The 22683-nt window shown below is 46.1% G+C and overlaps 1 protein-coding gene across 3 annotated transcripts in view; it reads right to left on the minus strand.

Moving 5' to 3' along the window:
• The window catches only part of disp1 (dispatched homolog 1 (Drosophila)), a 106058-nt gene that overhangs the window by 23993 nt on the left and 59382 nt on the right, over positions 1-22683 (minus strand). For 2 of the 3 annotated variants that reach the window (XM_056428291.1, XM_056428289.1), the window contains exon 3: positions 8940-9591. In XM_056428291.1, coding sequence (XP_056284266.1) covers positions 8940-9562 — 623 coding nt within the window. In that variant the 5' untranslated portion in view covers positions 9563-9591. Of the gene's footprint in view, positions 1-8939; positions 9592-14429; positions 14639-22683 lie in introns of those variants that run through there. The other variant, XM_056428290.1, reaches the window with a different exon arrangement.

Here is a 22683-nt window from a genome sequence, read left to right on the forward strand (position 1 = left end):
CCCAAGGTCATCGGTTCGATCCCATCTCTCCCCATTAGTTGCAAGTCGAAGTGTCCTTGAGCAAGGCACTGAAGCCCCAGTTGCTCCCCGGGCGCTTCACTGCAGCCCACTGCTCCTTCATAACTAAGGATGGGATAATCCTTTAAATGCAGAGAATACATTTCATTGCCTGTGTACCTGTACTCTGTGCAACTTATGGTCTATTTGACTCTAATTGGACCATAATTTACTAAATGAACATCATTATGTATTCAAGAAGACTTGTAACTAAAGATCGAGATCATAAACTTTAAATCGAGAGAGAAGTTGAGTGATTTTCACATAGGGTTAGGGTTAGGGTTAACCCTTCTATACAACCAGAAGAGATTCAAGATTCAAGATTCAAGATGTTTTATTTGTCACATACACACACAGGGTGTGCAGTGAAATGAAAGTGGCAATGCTCAGCAGGAATGTGCAAGGGCAACAAGTACACACTATTTACAAATAAAAAACAACACAATATTTACAGTAAGTGTGTGTGTGTGTGTGTGTGTGTGTGTGCCTAAGAGGAAGCGGTTGTGTGGAGATTCTATGTAGGGGGGTCCTGGTGAGGGTCCGGGTTCACAATCACCAGTGGCCTGAGAAAGAAACTCCGTCTCAGTCTCTCTGTTCTTGCAGCGGCTCTGAGGCGTATGCCTGACAACAGCAGCTGAAACAGTCTGTTGTTGGGTGGTGAGGATGTCATGATCCTGTCGGCTCTGGTTCTGCCTCCTGGTGTACACAAGTCCTGCAGAATTGGGGGTATAGTTCAATGGTCGTTCAGCTGACTTTTACTCTCAAACCTTCCTGTCCTGAAGCGGAGCAGTTGCCAAACCAGGCTGTGATGCTTCCTGTCAGGACGCTCTCTACGCTCCAGGTAGAGGACTGAAGGATCCTCTGGGAAACTTTAAATTTCCTCAGCTGCCTGAGGTGTGGGGCAGCTGCCTTTCTCTGAGTGTCTGTGTTGGGTGACCATGTCAGATCCTCGGTGATGTGGACTCCCAGTATTTTACCGCTCACCTCTCACAGTAGTCGTTAATCCCCCAGTGGTGATGCATGCTCTGTTGTTATGCCACACTCTAAAGTCACAATCAGCTCCTTAGTTTGGTGACATTCATGAGGAGGCTGTTGTCCTGGCACCAGGTGACAGATCAGCCTTCCTCGGTAGGCCTTCTCAAATGGGTTGTCTGGGAGATCAGGCCCACCACCACTGTGTCATCCATAAACGATGATGGTGTTGGAGCTGAACCTGGCCACACAGTCATGTGTGCTGGGGAGTACAGTGAGGGGCTGAGGGCCTTGGCCCTGGGGGGATCCTGTGTTCAGGGTGAGGGGTTGGGTGTGTGTCTGCCCACCTGACCACCTGTGTACAGGCGATCAGAGTCAAGTCCAAGCACACAGGGTGTTCAGTCCCAGCTCAATCAGCTTGCCGGCCAGTCTGGAGGGTTATGGTGTGGCTAGACTATAATCCAATGAACAGCAGTCTCACATAGCCCCCTCTGGCTGTCAGATGAGAGAGTGTGGTGTGCAGTACCTGGGAGACAGCATCATCCGTGGATCTGTTTGGGCGATAAGCAAACTGCAGCGGGTCCATGGAGGAAGGGGGGAAGGCGCAGATGTAGTCCTTTATCAGCCTCTCAAAGCATTTCATGACCACCGAGGTGAGGGCCACCGGTCGGTAGTCATTCATACATGCTGGAGAAGCATTCTTGGGCACAGGGACAATAGTGGATCTCTTGAAGCAGGCGGGGACCACGGACTCAGCCAGGGAGAGGTGGAATATTGTGGTGAACACTGGAGCTAGCTGGTGGGGTTATTTCAGTCTGGTGACGGGGTTTCTGGTCCGTTCATTTGGAGCCAGACTAAAGGCTCCGGTGTGTTCGCACCACTCCTGGGTTTTTAAGTCGTTCCCCCTTTCCAAACAGCCTCCGCTCGCTTCACCCGTCAGCCTGGACGACTGCAGCGAGCCTCGTCGTGAGCCGTGAGCTCGGGGCGTCACGCTTAAAACCGCAAAGTTATCACGGCTTGAGTTCAGTTATTGTTTCAGTTTACACCCGCGCTGTTACGGAGCTTCCTGCAGCATGGCCTCCGTTTGAGTGTGTGCATAAAGTCTAAACCATTTAAAGTTGTACACTGGTGTAGTGTGTTGTACTGGTGTAGTGTGTTCTACTGGTGTAGTGTGTTCTACTGGTTGTAGTGTGTTCTACTGGTGTAGTGTGTTGTACTGGTGTAGTGTGTTCTACTGGTGTAGTGTGTTCTACTGGTGTAGTGTGTTGTACTGGTGTAGTGTGTTCTACTGGTGTAGTGTGTTCTACTGGTGTAGTGTGTTGTACTGGTGTAGTGTGTTCTACTGGTGTAGTGTGTGTTTGTTATTGTTTTATGTGTGTTATTGTTTTATGTTTGTTATTGTTTTATGTTTGTTATTGTTTTATAATTGTTATTGTTTATGTGTTATGTTCTGTCAGGGGACTACAGTTGCAAATTAGCTGAAGCTGGTGACATTTTAACTAAATCCCTTTTAAATAACAATAATTGTACTGTTTCAGTTATAAATGAACAAATGACTGCCACTTATTATAAACCTAGTACACGCAGTCAAACATTTATTTAGCTGGTCCACAGAGTACAACGAAGCCCTAAGAACAAACACTGTGCCACAGTGTGGACACATGCAGGAGTTCATCCTTTCACCGCGCTGCGCTCATCTCAGCCAGCAGCAGACGGACGTCTTGGCCCGGCCAGCGTTGGGCTTTGATCTGGGACGACTATCTTATGGGCCCGCTTCAAACTCAGGAACTATACATTCAAACCTGGGGTATGGGAGAAATGAAGATGGCTTCAAGAAACAAAAGAAAGCAGAGAAACTAAGGAATAAGCGGGAGGCGGACAAATACCACACAAATTAGCTTACTCCCTGAACCGGGCTCCGTGACCCAAACCGTGGTACTCGCCCAAACGCTGGACTGTAGCTTCCCATTGTGTGCTTTGTGTTTTCTTCTTACCGCATACACGGTTGTAGTGCGTCTTATCATGTACTGTTTGTTGTCGTTTTATGTTTGTTATTGTTTTACGTTTGTTGTTGTTTTATGTTTGTTATTGTTTCATGTTTGTTGTTGTTTTATGTTTGTTATTGTTTTATGTTTGTTATTGTTTTATGTTTGTTGTTTTATGTTTTTGTTGTTTTATGTTTGTTATTGTCTTATGTTTGTTGTTGTTTTATGTTTGTTGTTGTTTTATGTTTTTGTTGTTTTATGTTTTTGTTGTTTTATGTTTGTTATTGTCTTATGTTTGTTGTTGTTTTATGTTTGTTGTTGTTTTATGTTTGTTACGGTCTGTCAGGGAACTACAGATGCTAATTAGCTGAAGCGACAATCTGGTGCAGAGCATCAAACGGTGACATTTATGTTTTAACTGCACATGGACACTTTTTAAAAAAAGATCAAAATAATACAAAAATAATGTTTTCTAACCCAGGCTTTGGCCAAAATATATTCTCAGTAGAATAAGGCTCAAAGGATTCAGTTAACTGTCGATTAGTTGATTTAAATCGACAGATCTGTAAACCAAGAATAACGCAAAAGCACCACGAAAAAGTTTGTAATAGTTGTAACAAAAAGCACAAAAAAAGACTAATCCAGACAATAAATCCTAGGTTGACTGCGAACAAAACGGCCGATTGGTGGAATAATCGACTGGGAGGGGGGTGCAGGACGCACGAGCGACGAGACGCACACGTACCAAAAAAACGGTGCGATCGGGATGTAAAAGTGGATGTAAACGTTGCGTTATTCAAAATGTAAAAAATTCAGCATCGTAGTTACATTCCTAAAATGTAAGCCGAGTTAACTTAATAAAAGTCCTTCAGTGCAGCGAGTGAACACACAACACAAGCGCTAAGATGGAGCATGAAATACAAGCCGGGATGTCAACTATGGAGTAGAGAAAAGAAAAAACAACTCGACAGCATTTAAAATAATCACAAACCAGTGCACGACATGTGAAAGTCACCTGTCAAAGCTCACAGGGGAAAGCAGCCTCAGCCTTAAACCGACATGTGTCGGTGTGTATTAACAAGTGGCAGCATGCGCCTCACGTCTCTGCTGGCCTAACCTTGGAGCTCCGACAGTGCAGAGCGGAGTAGACGATGCATGTAAATCTCCTCCATCCATCACCCAGCCTTCACAAGATACACACAGACGCATCAACATCCCCCCCCCCCAGATGCAACCTTCTCTTCTCAGAGTTTAACACCGTGTAACTGAATGTCTTCTGTGTATTAAAAAGAAAAGAAAAGCTACAGCCTGCAGGCGGTTTAAAGAGACACAGATTGCTCGTGTGTCTCCTTTGCAAATGAACCGTGACGGTGAAGTGGTCCGGAGGGTCACACGTCACCGCCAGGGTGGAGACATCACAACGCCACGCAGGATTATGTTGGCAAGCTTCATTTGAAATACCACAGAGAGCAAAGAAGAAACTAAAAAAATCATGTGGTACAGCCCGAGTGTCATGTAACCACATATATATATTTGTATATGTGTATATATATATATACACATATATGGCTGTAGCTCAGTGGGATAAGGGGGTCGTCCTGCAAGCCCAAGGTCATCGGTTCGATCCCATCTCTCCCCATTAGTTGCAAGTCGAAGTGTCCTTGAGCAAGGCACTGAAGCCCCAGTTGCTCCCCGGGCGCTTCACTGCAGCCCACTGCTCCTTCATAACTAAGGATGGGATAATCCTTTAAATGCAGAGAATACATTTCATTGCCTGTGTACCTGTACTCTGTGCAACTTATGGTCTATTTGACTCTAATTGGACCATAATTTACTAAATGAACATCATTATGTATTCAAGAAGACTTGTAACTAAAGATCGAGATCATAAACTTTAAATCGAGAGAGAAGTTGAGTGATTTTCACATAGGGTTAGGGTTAGGGTTAACCCTTCTATACAACCAGAAGAGTCGCCCCCTGGTGGACATTGGACAGAATATGCATCTATTAGAGTCAAAGAAACTGAAGCTCATTACTCTGAATGTAATTCCTGTGTGTCAGAAATGTTCTCCACATATGAAACAAGAAAGAAAAGAACAGATATTTGCACTTCAATGAAAACATTTCCAATCGGATTATTGTAAAATCCTAAACGTCTAAAGTAGAACTACAGACCGGTTTTAAGCGATTGCGAGGCCTTTGGGTCGGGCACATTGGCCGCTGGTTTCTCCAACGCTTGTTATTCTTGATAATGTGCCGAGCCTCGTCGAGCCGACACCCTGAAACACGGCGCTCGCCGATCCCTTGAGAGCGAGAGATGGAGGGAGACGAGAGAACTGAGGTCCAAGGAAAAGAAAGAATTAAAGGGCAAACAAAAACCAGAAAATTAAGAAGGAGCAGAAATGACAACATTGGCTTCTGCTGAGGCTCAGACGGGTCACGAGACTTCGCAGACACGCACCGTCCGTCCCAAAGAAGGTAAATCATCATTTGTTCCGACCCATTCGGCTGGTGAAAACGTTGCGCGGTTGCCGTGTTTGCACGCGCGGCTTCATGGCGACCGAACCACCTGGCGCCCAAAGATTGCAACGCGATTCAAACGCGCCGCTCGCGGCAATAAACGCTGACCTTTGAGCCCCGGGGGACGGCGTCGGAAGGGAGCGAGACGGGAGGAATTCTTGCTATCTGACAAGGCGTGAATCTCGACCGCAACTCGTGGGGTTGCCATAAACAACAGGAGCTGTTGGGAGTGAGGCATCGGCGTCGAGGGCAGAAACATTTAGCAGCACTGCTTAGTGTGAGCGGGGGGGGGGGGGGGGGGGTTAAATACTCAGCGTGACCCCGGATGGTTGAGTGTCAGTGAAGTGTTTGGTGTGTGTGTGTGTGTGTGTGTGGGGTCATCGGTGTGCAGGTAGAAGCAGGTTACTTGAAGCTACACTTATTTAGAGGTCTCCTTCTGGGCTCACAGGGGTGCACTCGCAGCCTTGAGGCCCTATAGCTAGGATACAAGGGTGCATACTTAACTTCAATCCAGAGAAAATAACCTTTTCAGCCACTGTGCAGAAACTGCTCAGATGTGCCTCGCCAGTCGCCGTGTCCAAAAATATTTGCTTTACTTTGTACGCAAGACCGGAAAAGTGTCTCAAAAAGAGACAACAGTACGGGCTAATCTTGGTAAATGGATTTGTGCTTTTGAGCCGCCGAGGGCAACAAAGCAAAAAAAAACCACCGAAAAAACAGACGTAGAAAAAGAGAGTTACCTAGAGTAGAGTTACCATGTGTGTGTGTGTGCATGTGTGTGTGATCACAGATGTAAATCCCTCGGATAATCTGGCAAATCGCAGGCAGAGGTTTTCAATATGCACTGGCTGGTCAAAAAAGCTCCCCATTCTGATGTGGAACGGGAAACAGGAGGGGGGGATGTGAGCGAGAGAGAGAGAGAGAGAGCGAAAGGCAGAGAGAGAGAGACAGAGAGAGAAAGGCAGAGAGAGAGAGAAAGAAAGGCAGAGAGAGAGAGAGAGAGAGAGAGACAAAGGCAGAGAGAGAGAGAGAGAGAGAGAAAGGCAGAGAGGGAAAAAAAGGCAGAGAGAGAAAGAAAGGCAGAGAGGGAAAAAAAGGCAGAGAGACAGAGAGAGAGAGAAAGGCAGAGAGAAAGAAAGGCAGAGAGGGAAAGACAGAGAGAGAAAGGCAGAGAGAGAGAGAAAGGCAGAGAGAGAAAGAAAGGCAGAGAGGGAAAGACAGAGAGAGAAAGGCAGAGAGAGAGAGAAAGGCAGAGAGAGAAAGAAAGGCAGAGAGAGAGGGGGAGGCAGAAGGAGAGAGAGAGAAAGAGAGGGAGGCGGAGAGAGGGAGAGACAAAGAGACGGGGAGAGAGAGAGGGAGACGCAGAGACAGAGAGAAAAAAGGTTAAGTAAACGGAGAGCAGGGACATCTAAGCAACAGGACCCCGTTGTGGGCGTCCTTCTCTTCGCCCGCCCAAAAGTTTCATCCGAGCACGTGAGGTTCAGAGGCAACACGAAACCCTCAGCGTTCAGTGCCACCCACAGCCCACACACACACACACACACACACACAAAGCCCACACACAGCCCCTCGCCCCCCCCCTCATGAGCGTTCTGAGGGAGGGAGACCCCACTTCATTTCAGCGAGGAAAATTCAACATCGGGCAGCAAAGAAATACAAAATTAAAAATAAAGTCTCATGCAAAACAGATTCCCCACAACGATATGAGTAAATAATGACTTCTGTGGAGACGGTAAATATAGGATTATGCAAATGATTATGCAAGACATTCAATGGCTACAGTTTAAAATGTGGTGGAAGGACCTGTGGTTTTGGTGTAAAAGGGAGAGAGAGAGAGAGGAAAATAAATTCACTAAATATGGAATGCTGGAGGAAAAAAAAAGGTTGCCAAGGAATGAGTTCAATGCTCACATTCTGCTTCTGACTGGAGACGCCGTGGTCGCCGGGAGCGCTGGCATGCAGGTCTTTTTTTTAAAGAAAAAGACTCTCTGGTGTCGTGGATCCACTTCGCTCTGGCTGTCTGCGTCCCGACCGCCAGGAGAGAGAACCGAGAAGAACCGGACCCGAGCAGCGCCGCGTCGCATTGACTCCGCCCACGAGCAGGGCTCATACACATGTTGACCAAGGGACTTCCAGGACTTTTACAGGACTTTAAAACCAAATTTCCACGACCAAACTGAAATCTCGGTATATTTTGAGCGTCTTTCATTAAAAAACATATTAATTATGTCAAACTCGGCGTAAATGAACATGTGATATCATCAAATTTGCATGACTTTTACAAACCTTTTATGATTGAAGTTTTTTTCCATGACTTTTCCAGGCCTGGAAATGACCATTTTAAAATGCCATGGCTTTTCCAGGTTTTTCATGACCGTACGAACCCTGTTTGAATCAAATCTCCATGGCCAAACATTAGGTGAAGTGAGTATATACCTTAAATAAGAGACAGTAGTTTGAATAAAAATGTATATAAATGTGTATTCTTTTAAATCAAAACTGCGTATATGAATATAACTAATTCCCAGGCCTGGAAATAACAATTTAAAAATCCCATGACTTTTCCAGGTTTTCCACGACGAACCCTAAAGCGTCATCGCTTCGTTTGTTGACCCAACGACCACGCTCTGGATCAGTTCCTCATGAGTCAGAGTGAATGTGACGAAACCCCCCCCCCCCCAGTCGTTCCCCAGATGTGACGTTTGTTCGAGACCTCGAAGGGCAAACGGCCCGTCGGTGACTCCGGCGGTCCGTGGCCGACGTGGCGGCGTGTCAAACCGCGTCAGGCCTGTAAAAAAAAAAAAAAAACGGCCCGTATCTCCTCAGAAATATTGCCTGCATATGGATCGTCGTCCCGGAACCAGCTGCCCACTGCATTCCAGGACCGACGCCATCCCTAAAGATGGATGTGGCATGTTAATAAGCATAGGGGCACAGGCAGGCAGTGATGGGGGGGGGCTGCGTGGCTATGAGAGGTCCTCTGTTGCCCAAACTGAGGCCGATGATCAACAATTAAAAGAAATCACAGAATCGTTTGGTTTAACAAATCTACAGCCGAACACACGTGTGGAATTCTTTCTCCGTGGAAATCAAATATTCTTCCCCAACACTGTTGCAGTGGTTCCCACTTACATGCTGCACTTGGGGGTTAATATATGGGGGTGTTCTAAAACTTCGGACCGGTAGTGTGTACCCAACTGTTCCCCTCATTCAGCTTCCCGTCCCCCACACACAGTCATGATGTCTCTGGCTACTCGAGAGCAGGAGACCTCCGATCAGGGAAGCACCAGAATGCCGAGAACCAACCACTTGATGTTTAGAAAACACATAACGAATTATGAGCTATGGAATAAACCGAGGTCGAATCCATTTTTTAAAATGCACGACAAAGCCCCCCCCCCGTACCTGATTCCAGCCGCCTGGTTCTGGAGGTGCTCCTGCCAGCGCTGGTGATGTTGGAGGCAGAGCGGTGAGGACGGGTGAGGAGCATGGGGGGGGTGAGAGTACGCGCAGGCGTTGAGGCAGCACGGGCAGGACGGCGCGGCCCCCGGGTAGGGGGCGGAGCCGGAGGGCCCCGCCCCCGCCGGCGCATTCTGAAAGAGCGGGCACTCCGGCTGTCCGCAGGGGCAGCACGGCGCGGCGGACTGGAGGTGACAGTGCTGGCAGCCGAGGGGCAGCGGCTGGAGGGAAGGGGAGGGGCTGGAGGAAAGGTGGCGCCTGGCCGGTCGTCGGGAGTCTGTGAGAGCCGGGGGGGAGGAGGAAGAGGAGGAGGAGGAGGAAGAGGACACGGGGAGGTTCCTCAGCGAGCCGTTCTGTTTGACCGCGTTGCCGTTTTGGCTCGGCCGGTTCGCCCTCTGGATGACGTGCGACCTCTGCTGAACTTTGGACGCCTCGTCCCCGTCATCTGCGGCGGCGAGGGGCTCCTGCTGGCCGCCGGCACTCGAGGGGGTGTGTCCATTGGCGGCGAGAGGATGGCGCCCTCCGTTGCCGAGGGCCAGAGGGTCGCCGTGGGCGTCGCTCAGGGCCATGGTCCGCTCCCAAGGACACGGTCACTCCTCTGAGGGAAGAGAAGGAAACGGGAAGAGAGGAAACATCAGGGTCACGGGTCATTTAATTAATAAATAGAGAGAGGCCCAAGGTCTTGTGTTTCCCTCCCTGAGGTATGAATCGAATAATTCTTGAACACTATATACCGGCCTCAGACCAAACTGCTGCAACTATCCTTTAAAAACACATTTTTGCAAAACGTCAAACAGAGATGATGAGATCATGCATGATCTCGTTGATCTGGTATCCAAGGGATACGAGTCAGAGATCTCTTGATGATGTCACAGAAACAGGCCGGACAACAAGTCCTGAGCCGGCTCCATTCAGAGGGCGTGAAGACTGGAGGAGGGACACGACCTCCAGGAGAAGCGCACCGTCAGCAAGAAAACACAAAGGACGCTGAGGAAACACAACGATTACATTCCAGATGCAGACACATCAGGGTAGGAAATGTACATATTTTTTAGGGTGCAATTTTTGCCCCCACTCACTGAACTCCAGGGGCATTTTAAAAGAAATTGGGGGCACTTTTTTTAAACTTGTGAAATAATATTTATCCTTTGTTAAAAAATGATAAATATACTTCCACATTGGCACCGGTTTCCGGTACCTAACCCTAATCGTCAACTAGATTTGTCGACCTATGAACAACAACGTTTGATATTTAATGAGCAGGGGGGGGGAATAAACACCCGACACAATGAGATCAACAGAGAGCCCAGTGACTTATTAATATTATCTTTATTTAAAGTTTAGTTAAAACATATATGTCACTATTTGATGCTCTGTACCAGATTGTAGCTTCAGCTCATTTGCATGTGTGGTCCGCTAAAGCAGATGAAATGCGTCTCATCGGCTTTTAATCCACATTCTTTACCCGCTTCACTGGAATGTACCCGACAGCGAGTAACAAGTGATGCAACAGGTCAAGTCATGAAAACACCAACGCGGATTCCGTCGGCAAAACAAAAAAGAGAAACCAGACAGACACCTGCCCGCCAGAGGTGGACAGGGAGGATGTTTAGGTTTTATTTGATGACTTACCACTGAAACGCTCGGCAAACCAAACTTGTGTTCCGTCTCACAACAGTCCCGTCGCATAGGGGCCCGTTTCAGATAAATATGAGTTACCGGGCATGAAGGCGACCCGGCGTGAATCTCAAAAGTTTGTATGGATTACAAAGCGTGAGACGGCCCCCGCATTAGAGGGGGGGGGGGGTGTTCCAACAGAGTGAGAAATAACAGGAGGTTCACGTTATGCTACAGTTTCAAGCCCCTATGCGTGCTCTCGGCTTCAGTTACCAAACACTCACGGGAGAGCGGGGATCTGCAAATGGGACTTTTAGCAAAAGTAAGAGCAAAGAAAAAGATTTTAAAGAAAGATGTGCGTCTCTCCGGCTCCGATATAAAACTTCAAAAGTGGTCGAGTTGTTTTTCACAGGTAGATAATTAAATATATATATATACACACATATATATATATATTATATAAAAATTATATATATATTATATATATATTGTATAAATATGTATTATAAATATATTATATAAATATGTATTATAAATATATTATATGTATAAATATATATCTAATTATTATATATATATTATATACATATAAAAATATATATAAATAAATATAGGGTTTTTCTTGAAGCACAACATATATAAAAGGCAGCGCCATTACAGTTTGTTTGTGTTGGCTCACATTTTTGACAAGGATTACAATTTTAGTTGGAAATTTCTCATTCTGATCGCCCGCAAATATATAATCTGCAGCTCACAGCAGAAACAACCGGCGTCTAACAATATGAACATGAAAACATTACTTATTGCATTTTGTATGTCCGCTGTGGAGACTCTTCTGGCCTGGAGTCTGAGGACGTGGAGTGTGTTTCAGATGCTGCGGACACACACACAGACACCGATGACCGCCGCGTTTTATTATGCAACCATATCTCGTGAAATATGATTATTTTCTCATTTTGTGGGCAAAAGAAAATTCCCTGGAGGTCATTCATGGTTTGGGTGAAATGAAATACCTGCGAGGGTTACGCTTCCCTAAACGTGTAAAGTGAATAGCTCAAGGATCTTATGTTTTTGTGTCATCATTAATTTTCTTGCAGTTTTACAAATATGTGACAGTACAAAGAGTCTGTGTGTGTGTGTGTGTATGCGACCAATGTGCCACCTCAACATGAAATGTGAGCGTGACAGGCCTGTCGAGGGTGGGTCGGTGGCTGGGGGGGGGGGGATGGGGAAGAGTAAACTTTGGAGCCCCCCGAAAAAGAGCTCAGAATAGCAGAGCGCCGAGGGAAGCCCAGATGAAGTCATTAGTCTGGCTCCCACAGCTGTCAGGAGCCTGTCAGGACTTAAAGAGCCTGGATGGAAACACCAGGCTTCATGGAGATCAAGAAGGTGAAAAGAGGAGAGAGAGAGAGAGAGAATATAGTTCAGAGCTACAAAAATGTGCAACCAAGTCGGCGGCTCCAGTCTAAAGGAATTTGGCCTCGGCTCTGTGTGTGTGTGTGTGTGTGTGTGTGTGTGTGTGTACAGATGCCGAGCGTTGACAGGCAGGTGAGACATCGAGGGCAGACTGTGAGGACACAAGCAGGGTTTTGTGTCTGGCTTCAAAATAAAAACTGCCCTCAAAGAAACGCTACCGTCGCTCTAACAGGGGGGGGGGGGGACACGCCAGAATAACTTAATTAGTGCACATTAGAGTTGCCAAAGAGCAGCCGGGTTGTAACACACAGTTAACAGAAGAGAAGAAGGTAATTGGGGGGGGGGGGGAACAGAGTCTCAAGTAGAAGAATTTAAATTTCCTCCTACTTTCTTTCCCTCGTCCACCGATTCGTCGAATCTGGACTGATGGAGTTGATTTAAAGATTTTAACCGTCAAAAAAAACATTTCACACCCACGACGACGGGGGACGGCCACCATTTTTTATTTCAAGTATCCAAGTTTCTTGGTAAACAGTCTGCCATGTAAACACAAAAAGGTTAACATTCATTTGTAATGATGATACCACATTCAAATTCAAACATCCATCAAATCTGTAAAGTTGTTCAATCCATACAGGCGACGTGCAATTCCCCAAAAAATTAATCTGAGAAGACTCGTCAACATTGCCAAAAGACGCCCTCTAATGCACTCTAGTGCAAAGGTTGCCCGCTTGGCGCTACAGCAAGAAGGCCTGGGGTCAAAGTTCAACTCCACAAAATAACGGGTACATAAAAAAGGGGTCCTCGGTTTCCGATTGGCTTTGAACTTTTAATTAAGAAGAAGCCTGATATGAAGCGACCTCGATTCCTAAACCATCGCTCGCGGTTAACCCGACACGCTCCGTCTAGACCTCCACATGTGATGAAGTGTCATTTCCACCACAAAACCAGCAGCTTTAAGGGATTTACTTGCGTCAGTGAGGATAGCCGCTGCCCCCCCCCCATCCCCACGACCCTCGCTGGGAAGAACCACGCCGATGCTCCTCGTCCGCCGTCTTTCATGTGAAGTATTTGATTATGGGGTGTGAGGCGCTTGGAGATCCTGGGCGACAGTCATCCTGCATCCCTTTCATTAAAACTAAATCGGCAGTAATTACCAGGACTCCGTCGCGAGACGACTAATAACCACATTGCTTCTAATAATAATAGTAATAAACATCAACAACGGGCAGAGTTGTCCCTGCGAGGAGGGGCTTGAGGAGACGCACTCTTTGACATGTTTCTGGTGGTTAGGAGAGATCGTGCACATATTTGACCCCCCCACCCCACAGCTGGGCTGTTAAACATTCCAATTAGGCCGAGCGAGCTCAAGGCTACAGCCAGTCTCGCAGTGAATTAGGTGAACGCAGCGATGTTGTTGTTTTTTTAAATATCATTCCACCAACCCAGGTGTCCCAAAAATCATCAGGATGACGCTTAACGCGAGTCATCGCAAGAATTAGAGGAGTTGATTCCTTCTGTTATTTAAATAAAACAGAATATATGCATGTTTAATCTCTTTTTTCCCCGTGAAAGGGTTTTTTCTATATTTTGGTTGTTTTTCCTGATCCAATGTGAGGTCAAAGGTCAGGGATGTCGTATGTGTACAGATCGTAAAGCCCTCTGAGGCAAATGTGTGATATTGGGCTATATACAATATAAACTGAATTGAAATTGAATTGAGATGCTGCAAAGGTATACGCTCTTGCTTTACTCACTGGTACTCAAAGAATCCAAGTAAATGAAGAAACAAGGATACAAGCAAATACCTTCCTCAGCCCATGTTTACATCAGTGTATGCAGGACCAGGAACACAAGACCTCAGTTGATGGAGCCACTTTCATTTCACTAGGATACTCTTTTTATATATATATATATTTTCATGAAAACTATGTTGTTATATTTCAGCTGGGGTATTGTACTACATGTTTTTCTCATTGTAACCAGAGACAATTACACAAATGTTTCCTTTAAAAAAGAAAAGAAAAAAGAAGCTAACTTTTCCTAGATGCCAGTTGCTGGTTTCCTTAAGTTTCCTTAAGTGCGTTACAACTAGTAACAATAGTTGTGTTCTGTGTGGTCAGCTCTACCCAGAAAACCCCGCTGAAGGGGGGGGGGGGGGGTCACTTTGACATCCGTCCACTTCATGGACGGACACGGTGACACTCAGCGACGGACACGCGTGTCCTCGGATCCCCGCATCTCGGTTCTCTCGACACAAACACACAAACACACACACACACGCGCGCGCAGCTGAATTCCACGTCTAAAAGAAACCCAAGTTGTTCGTGTGTTTTTTTCCACAAACAACGCAGCGGTCCAAACCCCCGGCGTTGTGGAGCGGCAGCGCTCGTGCTTTCCTACCGTGTGCTCGCGTCTCCCCGCGGGGCTGCGCGCTGCTCGCCGCTGGTCGGATCCGCAGCACGCGGCGCTTCGTTGCCGCCAAGAAGAAGAAGAAAAAATAAAAGAATCCCCTCGGTTTATAAGTCGCAAAGATGTCCCCGCAAAGTTAAACAAACTGCGCGCCCCGCGAAAAGGAAACAACAAGTTTCGGGGCGAGCGGGTTGTGTCTCATAGCAGTGTGTGCGGCCAGAATGAAAAACACACGCACACACACAAGCCCCGGCTCTCTAGGAGAGCACTGATAGGACAGTCTCGCTGTCTGCCTTTAACCCGCTCACTGCCACACCGGTGGCACGCGCCAAGCACCGCGCATGCGCTTTCCCACGACTTAAAAAAAGAAGAAAAAAAGAACTTGATTTCGTCCAGCAGCAGAATATAACGATATATAACGCTACTGGACGAATTAAACAAACAAAATGGCTTCCACACAAGGGGACGAACTATTATCTCATTACATTTCGAAAATAATATAAATGAATTTCACAAATGTCTCCGTTACCGCTACAGGCTACGCTACAGATGTGCTAAGAGCCTAGCTTACATTGAAAAACAAACTGACACGGTCATGGAAAACCCGGAAAAGTCATTGAATTTGTAAAATGGTTATTTCTAGGCCTGGAAAGGTCCTAAAAAATCCCCAAATGTTTTTGGAAAAGTCATGGAAATGTGTTATTCAAATGTGCATTCAAGCTGAGTTTGAAATAATGAATATTCTTTTAAAAGGATGACGCTCAAAATATAAGCCGGCAAACGCTCTCATACTCGCAGAGCAAATTTTCCGCGCTGCAAGTGAACGCACCTTAACTAAAAAGACATACATGTTTAATCTTTTAATCAAACTATTGCCTCTCATTCATTTGTGTCATTTACATTTAGACTATATGCTTTGGAATTATCATTGTTAGCTTAAATATTCCATTGTCTCACTTTTTCATGTTATGAGCCGAGATTTAAAAAAATGTTAATGCAAATACATTGTTCAAAATATGTATGAACCCTGCATTGATACAAGTTCACACATAGTCAAAACCACAATAATAAGTTACTGTCGGTGTCCTGGATGCAACAGCTGCACTTGTTCGCTCACAGCTCCCAGGTTGGGATTCTGTGCTAGTCGCAAGATAACATTACTCTACGAGAGCGTTGTTAATAGCTGAGTTAGTTTAGAATCGTAGAAATGAAATGACCAAAGTTGGCTTTCAACCACCCGACTTGCTGAGATAGAATAACAGCCTTTAATTATCTAGATTTCCACCACATAATTCCTTAATAAGGCCACACCCCAGTCTCAACACATCAGTGTACTTTAAATTACAGATGACTGTTCACGCGTGTTGGCTGCTCTTCTAGGTTTAGTTTAATAACTACTTTAAATGCTCTCCACCTCCCCACCCAAGGCGCTTCACATCCTCAACTTCAGACTCATTTTCCTCCCTCATGCAGGTAAAAGAGTTCAGGTCAAACTTGTGACACTTAAGAACATTTCATCAATTCTTTTAACAATACGACATGGTTAAAAGTCATATTCTTATAGAGCATATATTCTCACTGCAAGGCTTCCACACAGGGCACGTCCTCACTCATGTGTTAAATGTGGACATATACGTGTGTCTTCATGTTACGTCTTGTTGTTTAGAGCGGAGGGACTTCCGTAATGCCTTTGATTCCAGGATTATGAAAGATATCATTTATGTAGTCTACATGGCACACGCGCTGCCAGGAGTCGTGCACGATTCAATGCAAGACCAAGATCGCCACACACACACACACAGATTGGAAGCTTGTGCTGGACACAAATACAAAAAAAATCACGTTCAAAGTGAATGTGCCGTCTTATTTTAGTGGTCCCCTGATTTTTAATAAAAGAAATGCCAACTGGAGACTCTTCTGAAGATGCATGTCCTCACAAAACAACGGATTCGTCTCAGCATGGGGGTGTGGGGTGTGTGTGTGTGTGTGGGGGGGGAGGGTTGTTATCGGAGGGAATGCTGGGAAGGCAGAGGGCCGTACCTGGCTTTAATTTCAGCTGTCCGCCAGGATTAGGACACAGTTCGTATAGCAAGCTGTAATCATCTGCAGTAGTGAGGCGCTCTCTCACACAGCTGGGCCCCGGGGGGCCCGTGGAAGCCTCAGCCATTTAGTGCGTTTGTAGTCGCCTCTAATAATAATAATAATGACAGGCTGGTACTAATAGGTTGCGTAGAGTTCATTGCGGCCGCACCGGGCGGCGCACTACGGCCGGTGTACGGCCGATTCTCGCGTCACGACCGTTGTCTAAGAACCTGCGTGGGTACTGACCCAAACACGCAGTGAGGGAGTGAAGTTGACGAAGAACTCCCCCCCATACACACACACACACAGACCAGGAAATAACAGGCCGAAAGGCATTTCAGCGCCAGCTTCTCACCTCCACTAAGATCAACATTGAGTGGCTATGTGGCGTCAAAGTGCCCGACGGAGGCAGAGGGTTTGGGTTCAGCTCGCAAGAGCCGAGGTCTGCCCTCGTGGAGCTGAAGGGAGGAACCACATCAAAGGCCGGCGCTGTACCAGGAAGGACGGAGGCCCCGGTGAAAGCCCCAACGGCCCCTGGGATGATAGCACACAACTCATCAAAGTGACAGGTTAGCGGACCAAAAAAAAGGAGGGGCGGCGGGGGGCTAAGAGTTAAGAGCAGGGAGAGGAGGACAAAATGTTTCTGAACCATTTCAGGCCTTAGCTTGGCATGTCCAAAAATCCTCAAATAGTGCGTAATGCGTCTTCAAACTGGTGTTTGGATCGGTTTCCCCTCGGGCCGAACGACGAGCACGTCTACCCCCCCTCGAGTGGATTTGTTAACCCACGCGAATGTGGCACACGGGGTAGACTTACAACCCCAAACAGCAAATTGTTGTTTTCTCCCTCCGCCCAAGAGACCTCGAACAGCTGCAAAAAAAAAGAAGAAGAAAAGAAAGCAGGCGAAAAAACAGGGAAGGGAAGAAAAAAAGAGCGATCTCTCCACAAAAGTTTTCTTTCGCCCTGTACGTTTTTAAACATGATCCGACTCGTCGTGTAATTTGAAAGCGCATTAAACGGTGATCTAACAGCCGAGCGCTCGGATGCGCGGACCGTAATGGGCCCCGACGTCTATGTATTCTGCAGGAAGTCGGCAGGTAATCCGAGAAGGCCTCAAGGGCGCCGCGGCTAACCCCCGCGTGTGATAATTTCGGGCTAACGAGAAAGAGAGGGAGAAAAAAAAAAGGGAGACGAAAAAAAAGAGGGCATTAAAAAGAAGTGCATGTGGATGACTAAGTGAACAAAGGGGGAAAGGAAAAAACAAAAAAAAGGTGCGACTGTAATTGACTGAATGAATAAGAGGCCGAGAGGCAGCGCCGCTCCGCTGGCTTCTGCAGGTCCGGGATGCAGAAACCAGGGAAACCTTATCCCTCTCGACACCTCGGCGGTGAGGACGGACATCTCCCACCCGATTAGCGACGAGCCCCCTGACGTGTACCCGGCGAGGACCCGAGGGGGCTGCGTGGGATGTTTCTTTCTTGTTTTTCAATCATTTTATTTTAACGTTTTTACAAGTTACACATTACCAGACAACAAAAAAAGAACAAGAGATAAATAAAAAATATGGAACAGCGTAACAACCAACTATACGAACAATCAGACAAGGGCACAACAACACGGGTAAATTGATCATAAATCATCATCAGTCATCATCCTCCATATTGAACTATAACAATTGTATTTGTATCATTCTAATCACCATTTTATTTTATTTTAAATTCATCCGGGCTACTTGTCGAATGTCCCCCCCCCCCCCCCCCCGTGCTAAAAATGAAAAGGGTACGACAGAACTGCAGAACAGGAAACCCCCTATTATGTCCGTCAAAACCATTAACTCATAGAAAATGAAATATTAAAATATCTTGCTTTTAACTCGGTGCCTGCTTGAACAGGTTCGATCAGACATCGTAGACCAGGGGTGCTCAATACGTCGATCGCGATCGACCTGCCAGTCGATCGCGGCGACCTACCAGTCGATCGCGGCGTAGTATGGTAGATCGCATGACATTAAAAAAAATTGGCCCACCCCCCTTCTTTTATTAAACTAAACAGCCGTCTGTTGTTGATCGTCTCTACACAGCAGCATGTCATTCTGTCTCTACGTGTCGCGTTAACATTTCTCGGCTCTCCGTCTCGCGTGTGCACATGTTTTAGTTTGTTAGTTGTTTTCTTTGCGATGTTTCCAAGCTTGGTGTTGTGTGTATACGCTGCATTGTGCATGGTGCATGGTGCGTTCATGTACAGCCGACTGTGGAGCTGCAGTCAGCTCATCTTTAACCCTCTGGAAGTTTGAACCTCAACATTAGGAAGGTTGAGGTTGGGTTGGCGTCTATTGTCAATGTATGGCCGAGGCTCAGTCACGTCAGCATTTATTTTTAATTTAAGGCAAAGCTTTCCAGCAAAAATCCATGAATTTCAAACGGTAGCTCTGCAATCAGTGGATTCACTAATCAATCTGCTCCCCAGCAGATAGCAAGTCGTCATAAAAAAGCCCTCAATGGAGGAAGCTACCTGAACATATTATCTGTGTTGCATTACCCACTTGTATTTAACCCTCCTGTTAGAGTAAAATAATAATTTAACGGTATGTTTTTTTGGTCGTAATACATCGTTGGAAGGTTACTTATTGACATGTTAGCGTAGACTGGGCTAACAAGACTTGTGTAGCTTTTTCTCTTTCTTCAATCACCTTTTATTGCATGAACCCTCAGAACATAATTCCAGGTGGGCAAGGGGCTCAGCAATCAAACCACGGCGACTTCTGTATGACGAAAGCCTTGCCGCGGCGTCAACGAATGCGTTAGCTACAATGACCTCATGCTACACAGAATGTGATGAAGTTACTATTCATCAGACCACAAATGAGACTGAATCACATCCCATGGTCCCTCCGCCTCACTCAGGAGACTGGGCGCCAGCTCTGGAGACTGAAGCTAGGCTACAACGCAGCCGGGGCTAGCACTAGTGTCTCCGCCTCCCGTAGCCTGCCCGTAGTCTCCCGGCGGCGAGGCGCAGGGACCCAGCACACAGAAAAATTAAGGTTCCATCTGGAACCCAAAATGGTTCTTCAGAGTGATGCCATAGGAGAACCATTTCTGGTTCCACAAAGAACCTTTCAAACCAGGGTTCTTTAAAGAACCATTTCCTTAAATAGTACTTCAAATAACCTATAAAGGTGTCTCAAAGAACCTTAAAAACATGGTTCTTTAAGGCACCATTTCTGGTTCCACAAAGAACCTTTCAAACCAGGGTTCTTCAGATAACCATTTCCTGAAATAGTTCTTCAAATAACCTATAAAGGTATCTCAAAGAACCTTCAAAAAATGGTTTAAACTTATTTCTGCTTTGTATTTTTGCGAAGAAATAAATATTTAAAAAACATAAACAGTGTCAAATGTGACGGCACTGGGGTCGACTCCAAAGGGTTAAGGCACCATTTCTGGTTCCACAAAGAACCTTTAAAACCAGAGTTCTTTAAAGAACCATTTCCTTAAAGAATTCTTCAAAGAACCTATCATGGTGCCTCGAACGAAAGAATGATTCTGGTAGGTGATGGTTCTTCGTAGAATCACAAAGCCTTTTAAAGAACCATTTAAGAACCATTATTCTTCTGTGTGTAGTGTAACATTAGCATGAAAACGTGGCGGAAATAGCAAGCCAACATTAGCGAGCTAACTAGCCAGCCGCCAAATGAGTCAAATGTAAACAAACTTGAAGCTTCATCTCCACACTCTCCGTCACGAGAATCTATTGGTCAGTAACCCCCAGTTCATCAATAAAGGATAAATAAATAAAAGAAGAAAGAGTGAAAAGGATGGACGGTGAGGATGTCGTAGATTAGTCCCAAACGGTCGACTATCTCAGAACTGGCCTTGCAAAGTTGCGTCTGATTTTAAAACAGTTAAAGCAGATTTTCACGAATTTTAAAAGAAATGTGAACGTAAACACCGAAACTATTTCCCGTGCGAATCCGGAGTGAACGCAGCAGCCCTGTTGTTGTGGTAGAGCTGAGACCTCAGCAAGATGACCAGTCGGTCTGTTTCTTATCAGTTCCCTTTCTCTCTCACACACACACACACACACACACACGCTAACGTCAGCATGCCAATAGGCTCGCCATTCCAATGCAAAATGCATCTTCAATGTCAGTGCCAAAAGTCATGGTAATCCATCCAATAATCGCCTGAAAATGTCAGTTAAAAATCACAAATGTGAACCACAGGGAACAAGAGAAGTCTTTAAGAGTCATTCTGTGGGCACCCTGAATCTCTAGCGCCATGCTAACAGCACTTTTCTCTGCATTTTTGTTTCCGAAATGCTAATCACTGTTTTTGATTGTTAAAATTCGCCTTGAGAATCAACAAATTATTACTAGCCAGCTGCAATTGTTTGGCGAAGGAACATGACCACGTTTAAAGATTAGAAGCAGAGGCCTGGTATGTCACTGCGTTTTGCTTTATCTCATTTAAAACCCTTTTGGCACAAAACAAGGCTCATTCTACGTACGTACGGCTGTTCTTCGCGAGGGTTTCACGTGGCATTGGGGGCTTTGGAACGGCCTTTTGTCCTTCAAAAAAAAGAGATCACCTTCGTCTATCTTCTTCCTTTTCCATTTTTTTTCTCTCGAGTGCCTCAGCAACTTCCTTCTCAGGGAAGAGAAACAGTTCAATCACAACTCTTCTGTCTTTTGTCCTTCAGAGGGCAAGGGGTGGTGGGGAGGGATGGAGCAAGAAAGGAAAAAGTAAAGAAGGGAGAGTGATGGTATGCAAACGGAGGGTCCTTATCAAGTAAAGGAGAGGAGGAGGGGGGGGGGGGGGGTTAGAGTCCGGCAAACGAGGGAGAAAGGAGATCTTAATTTGTTTGAACAGTCCTTGGTTTGATCTCGGACACAATCACGCCGACGGGGAAGTTATGCGGAACGGAAAGAGGGGAAAGTCACAAGGACGGGAAGGATAAGAGGCTGATGGACGGACGTGGGAGACGAGAGGCAGACGACACGCACACACACACACACACACACACAAAAGGGCTGCGGGAGGAATTTGGTAGACAGATGTTTGTGTGTGTGAAGTAACGGAAGAGGGGACCAGAGTTAGCGTTTGCTCATAAGAACGGGAACAGCCTTTTAGGAACTGCACAAACGCACATAAAGCCCCCCCCCCCCCCCTGGATTCTGGTCAGCGGTGATTAATTTGGTTATGATAACTAACGATCCTTTTATGACCGACTAATGCGTTATTTCTTTCAAAGAATTTATCAATTGTCTATAAAACTCTAAAGTGTTTATTTTTACTGACCTATGACTAACAGCTGGCTCACATTGGAGGAGCAGGAACTAGGGAGTCATTTCTGCTTGATAACCGACCGGTCTGCAGGACTTCTTTCAATTGGCAGTCATGTAATGTAATAATGTTTTCATTGCTTTGTAATAACTCGAAACTAAACTATTGTTGCGTTTTCATTTGCTTAAAATGAGCCTTTCAGGGAGCTGGTCCTCTTACACCGTGTTTCTACAGTAGCCCAGAATGGTTTGTCAATCTGTGTTCTCGTAGACTTGTCTTCTGGTGGACTTGTGTTCTCGTAGACCTGTGTTCTCGTGGGCTTGTGTTCTCGTGGGCTTGTGTTCTCGTAGACTTGTGTTCTCGTGGGCTTGTGTTCTCGTAGACTTGTGTTCTCGTGGGCTTGTGTTCTCGTGGGCTTGTGTTCTCGTGGGCTTGTGTTCTCGTAGACCTGTGTTCTCGTAGACCTGTGTTCTGGTGGACTTGTGTTCTAGTAGACTTGTGTTCTCGTAGACCTGTGTTCTCGTGGGCTTGTGTTCTCGTAGACCTGTGTTCTCGTAGACTTGTGTTCTGGTGGACTTGTCTTCTCGTAGACTTGTGTTCTCGTAGACCTGTGTTCTCGTAGACTTGTGTTCTGGTGGACTTGTGTTCTTGAAGACTTGTGTTCTCATAGACTTGTGTTCTGGTGGACTTGTGTTCTGGTGGACTTGTGTTCTCGTAGACTTGTGTTCTCGTAGACTTGTGTTCTGGTGGACTTGTGTTCTGGTGGACTTGTGTTCTCGTAGACTTGTGTTCTGGTGGACTTGTGTTCTCGAAGACTTGTGTTCTCGTAGACTTGTGTTCTCGTAGACTTGTGTTCTCGTAGCCTTGTGTTCTCGTAGACT

The sequence above is a fragment of the Pseudoliparis swirei genome, chromosome 12 (assembly GCF_029220125.1).
Source record: "Pseudoliparis swirei isolate HS2019 ecotype Mariana Trench chromosome 12, NWPU_hadal_v1, whole genome shotgun sequence".
Classification (NCBI taxonomy): Eukaryota; Metazoa; Chordata; class Actinopteri; order Perciformes; family Liparidae; genus Pseudoliparis; species Pseudoliparis swirei.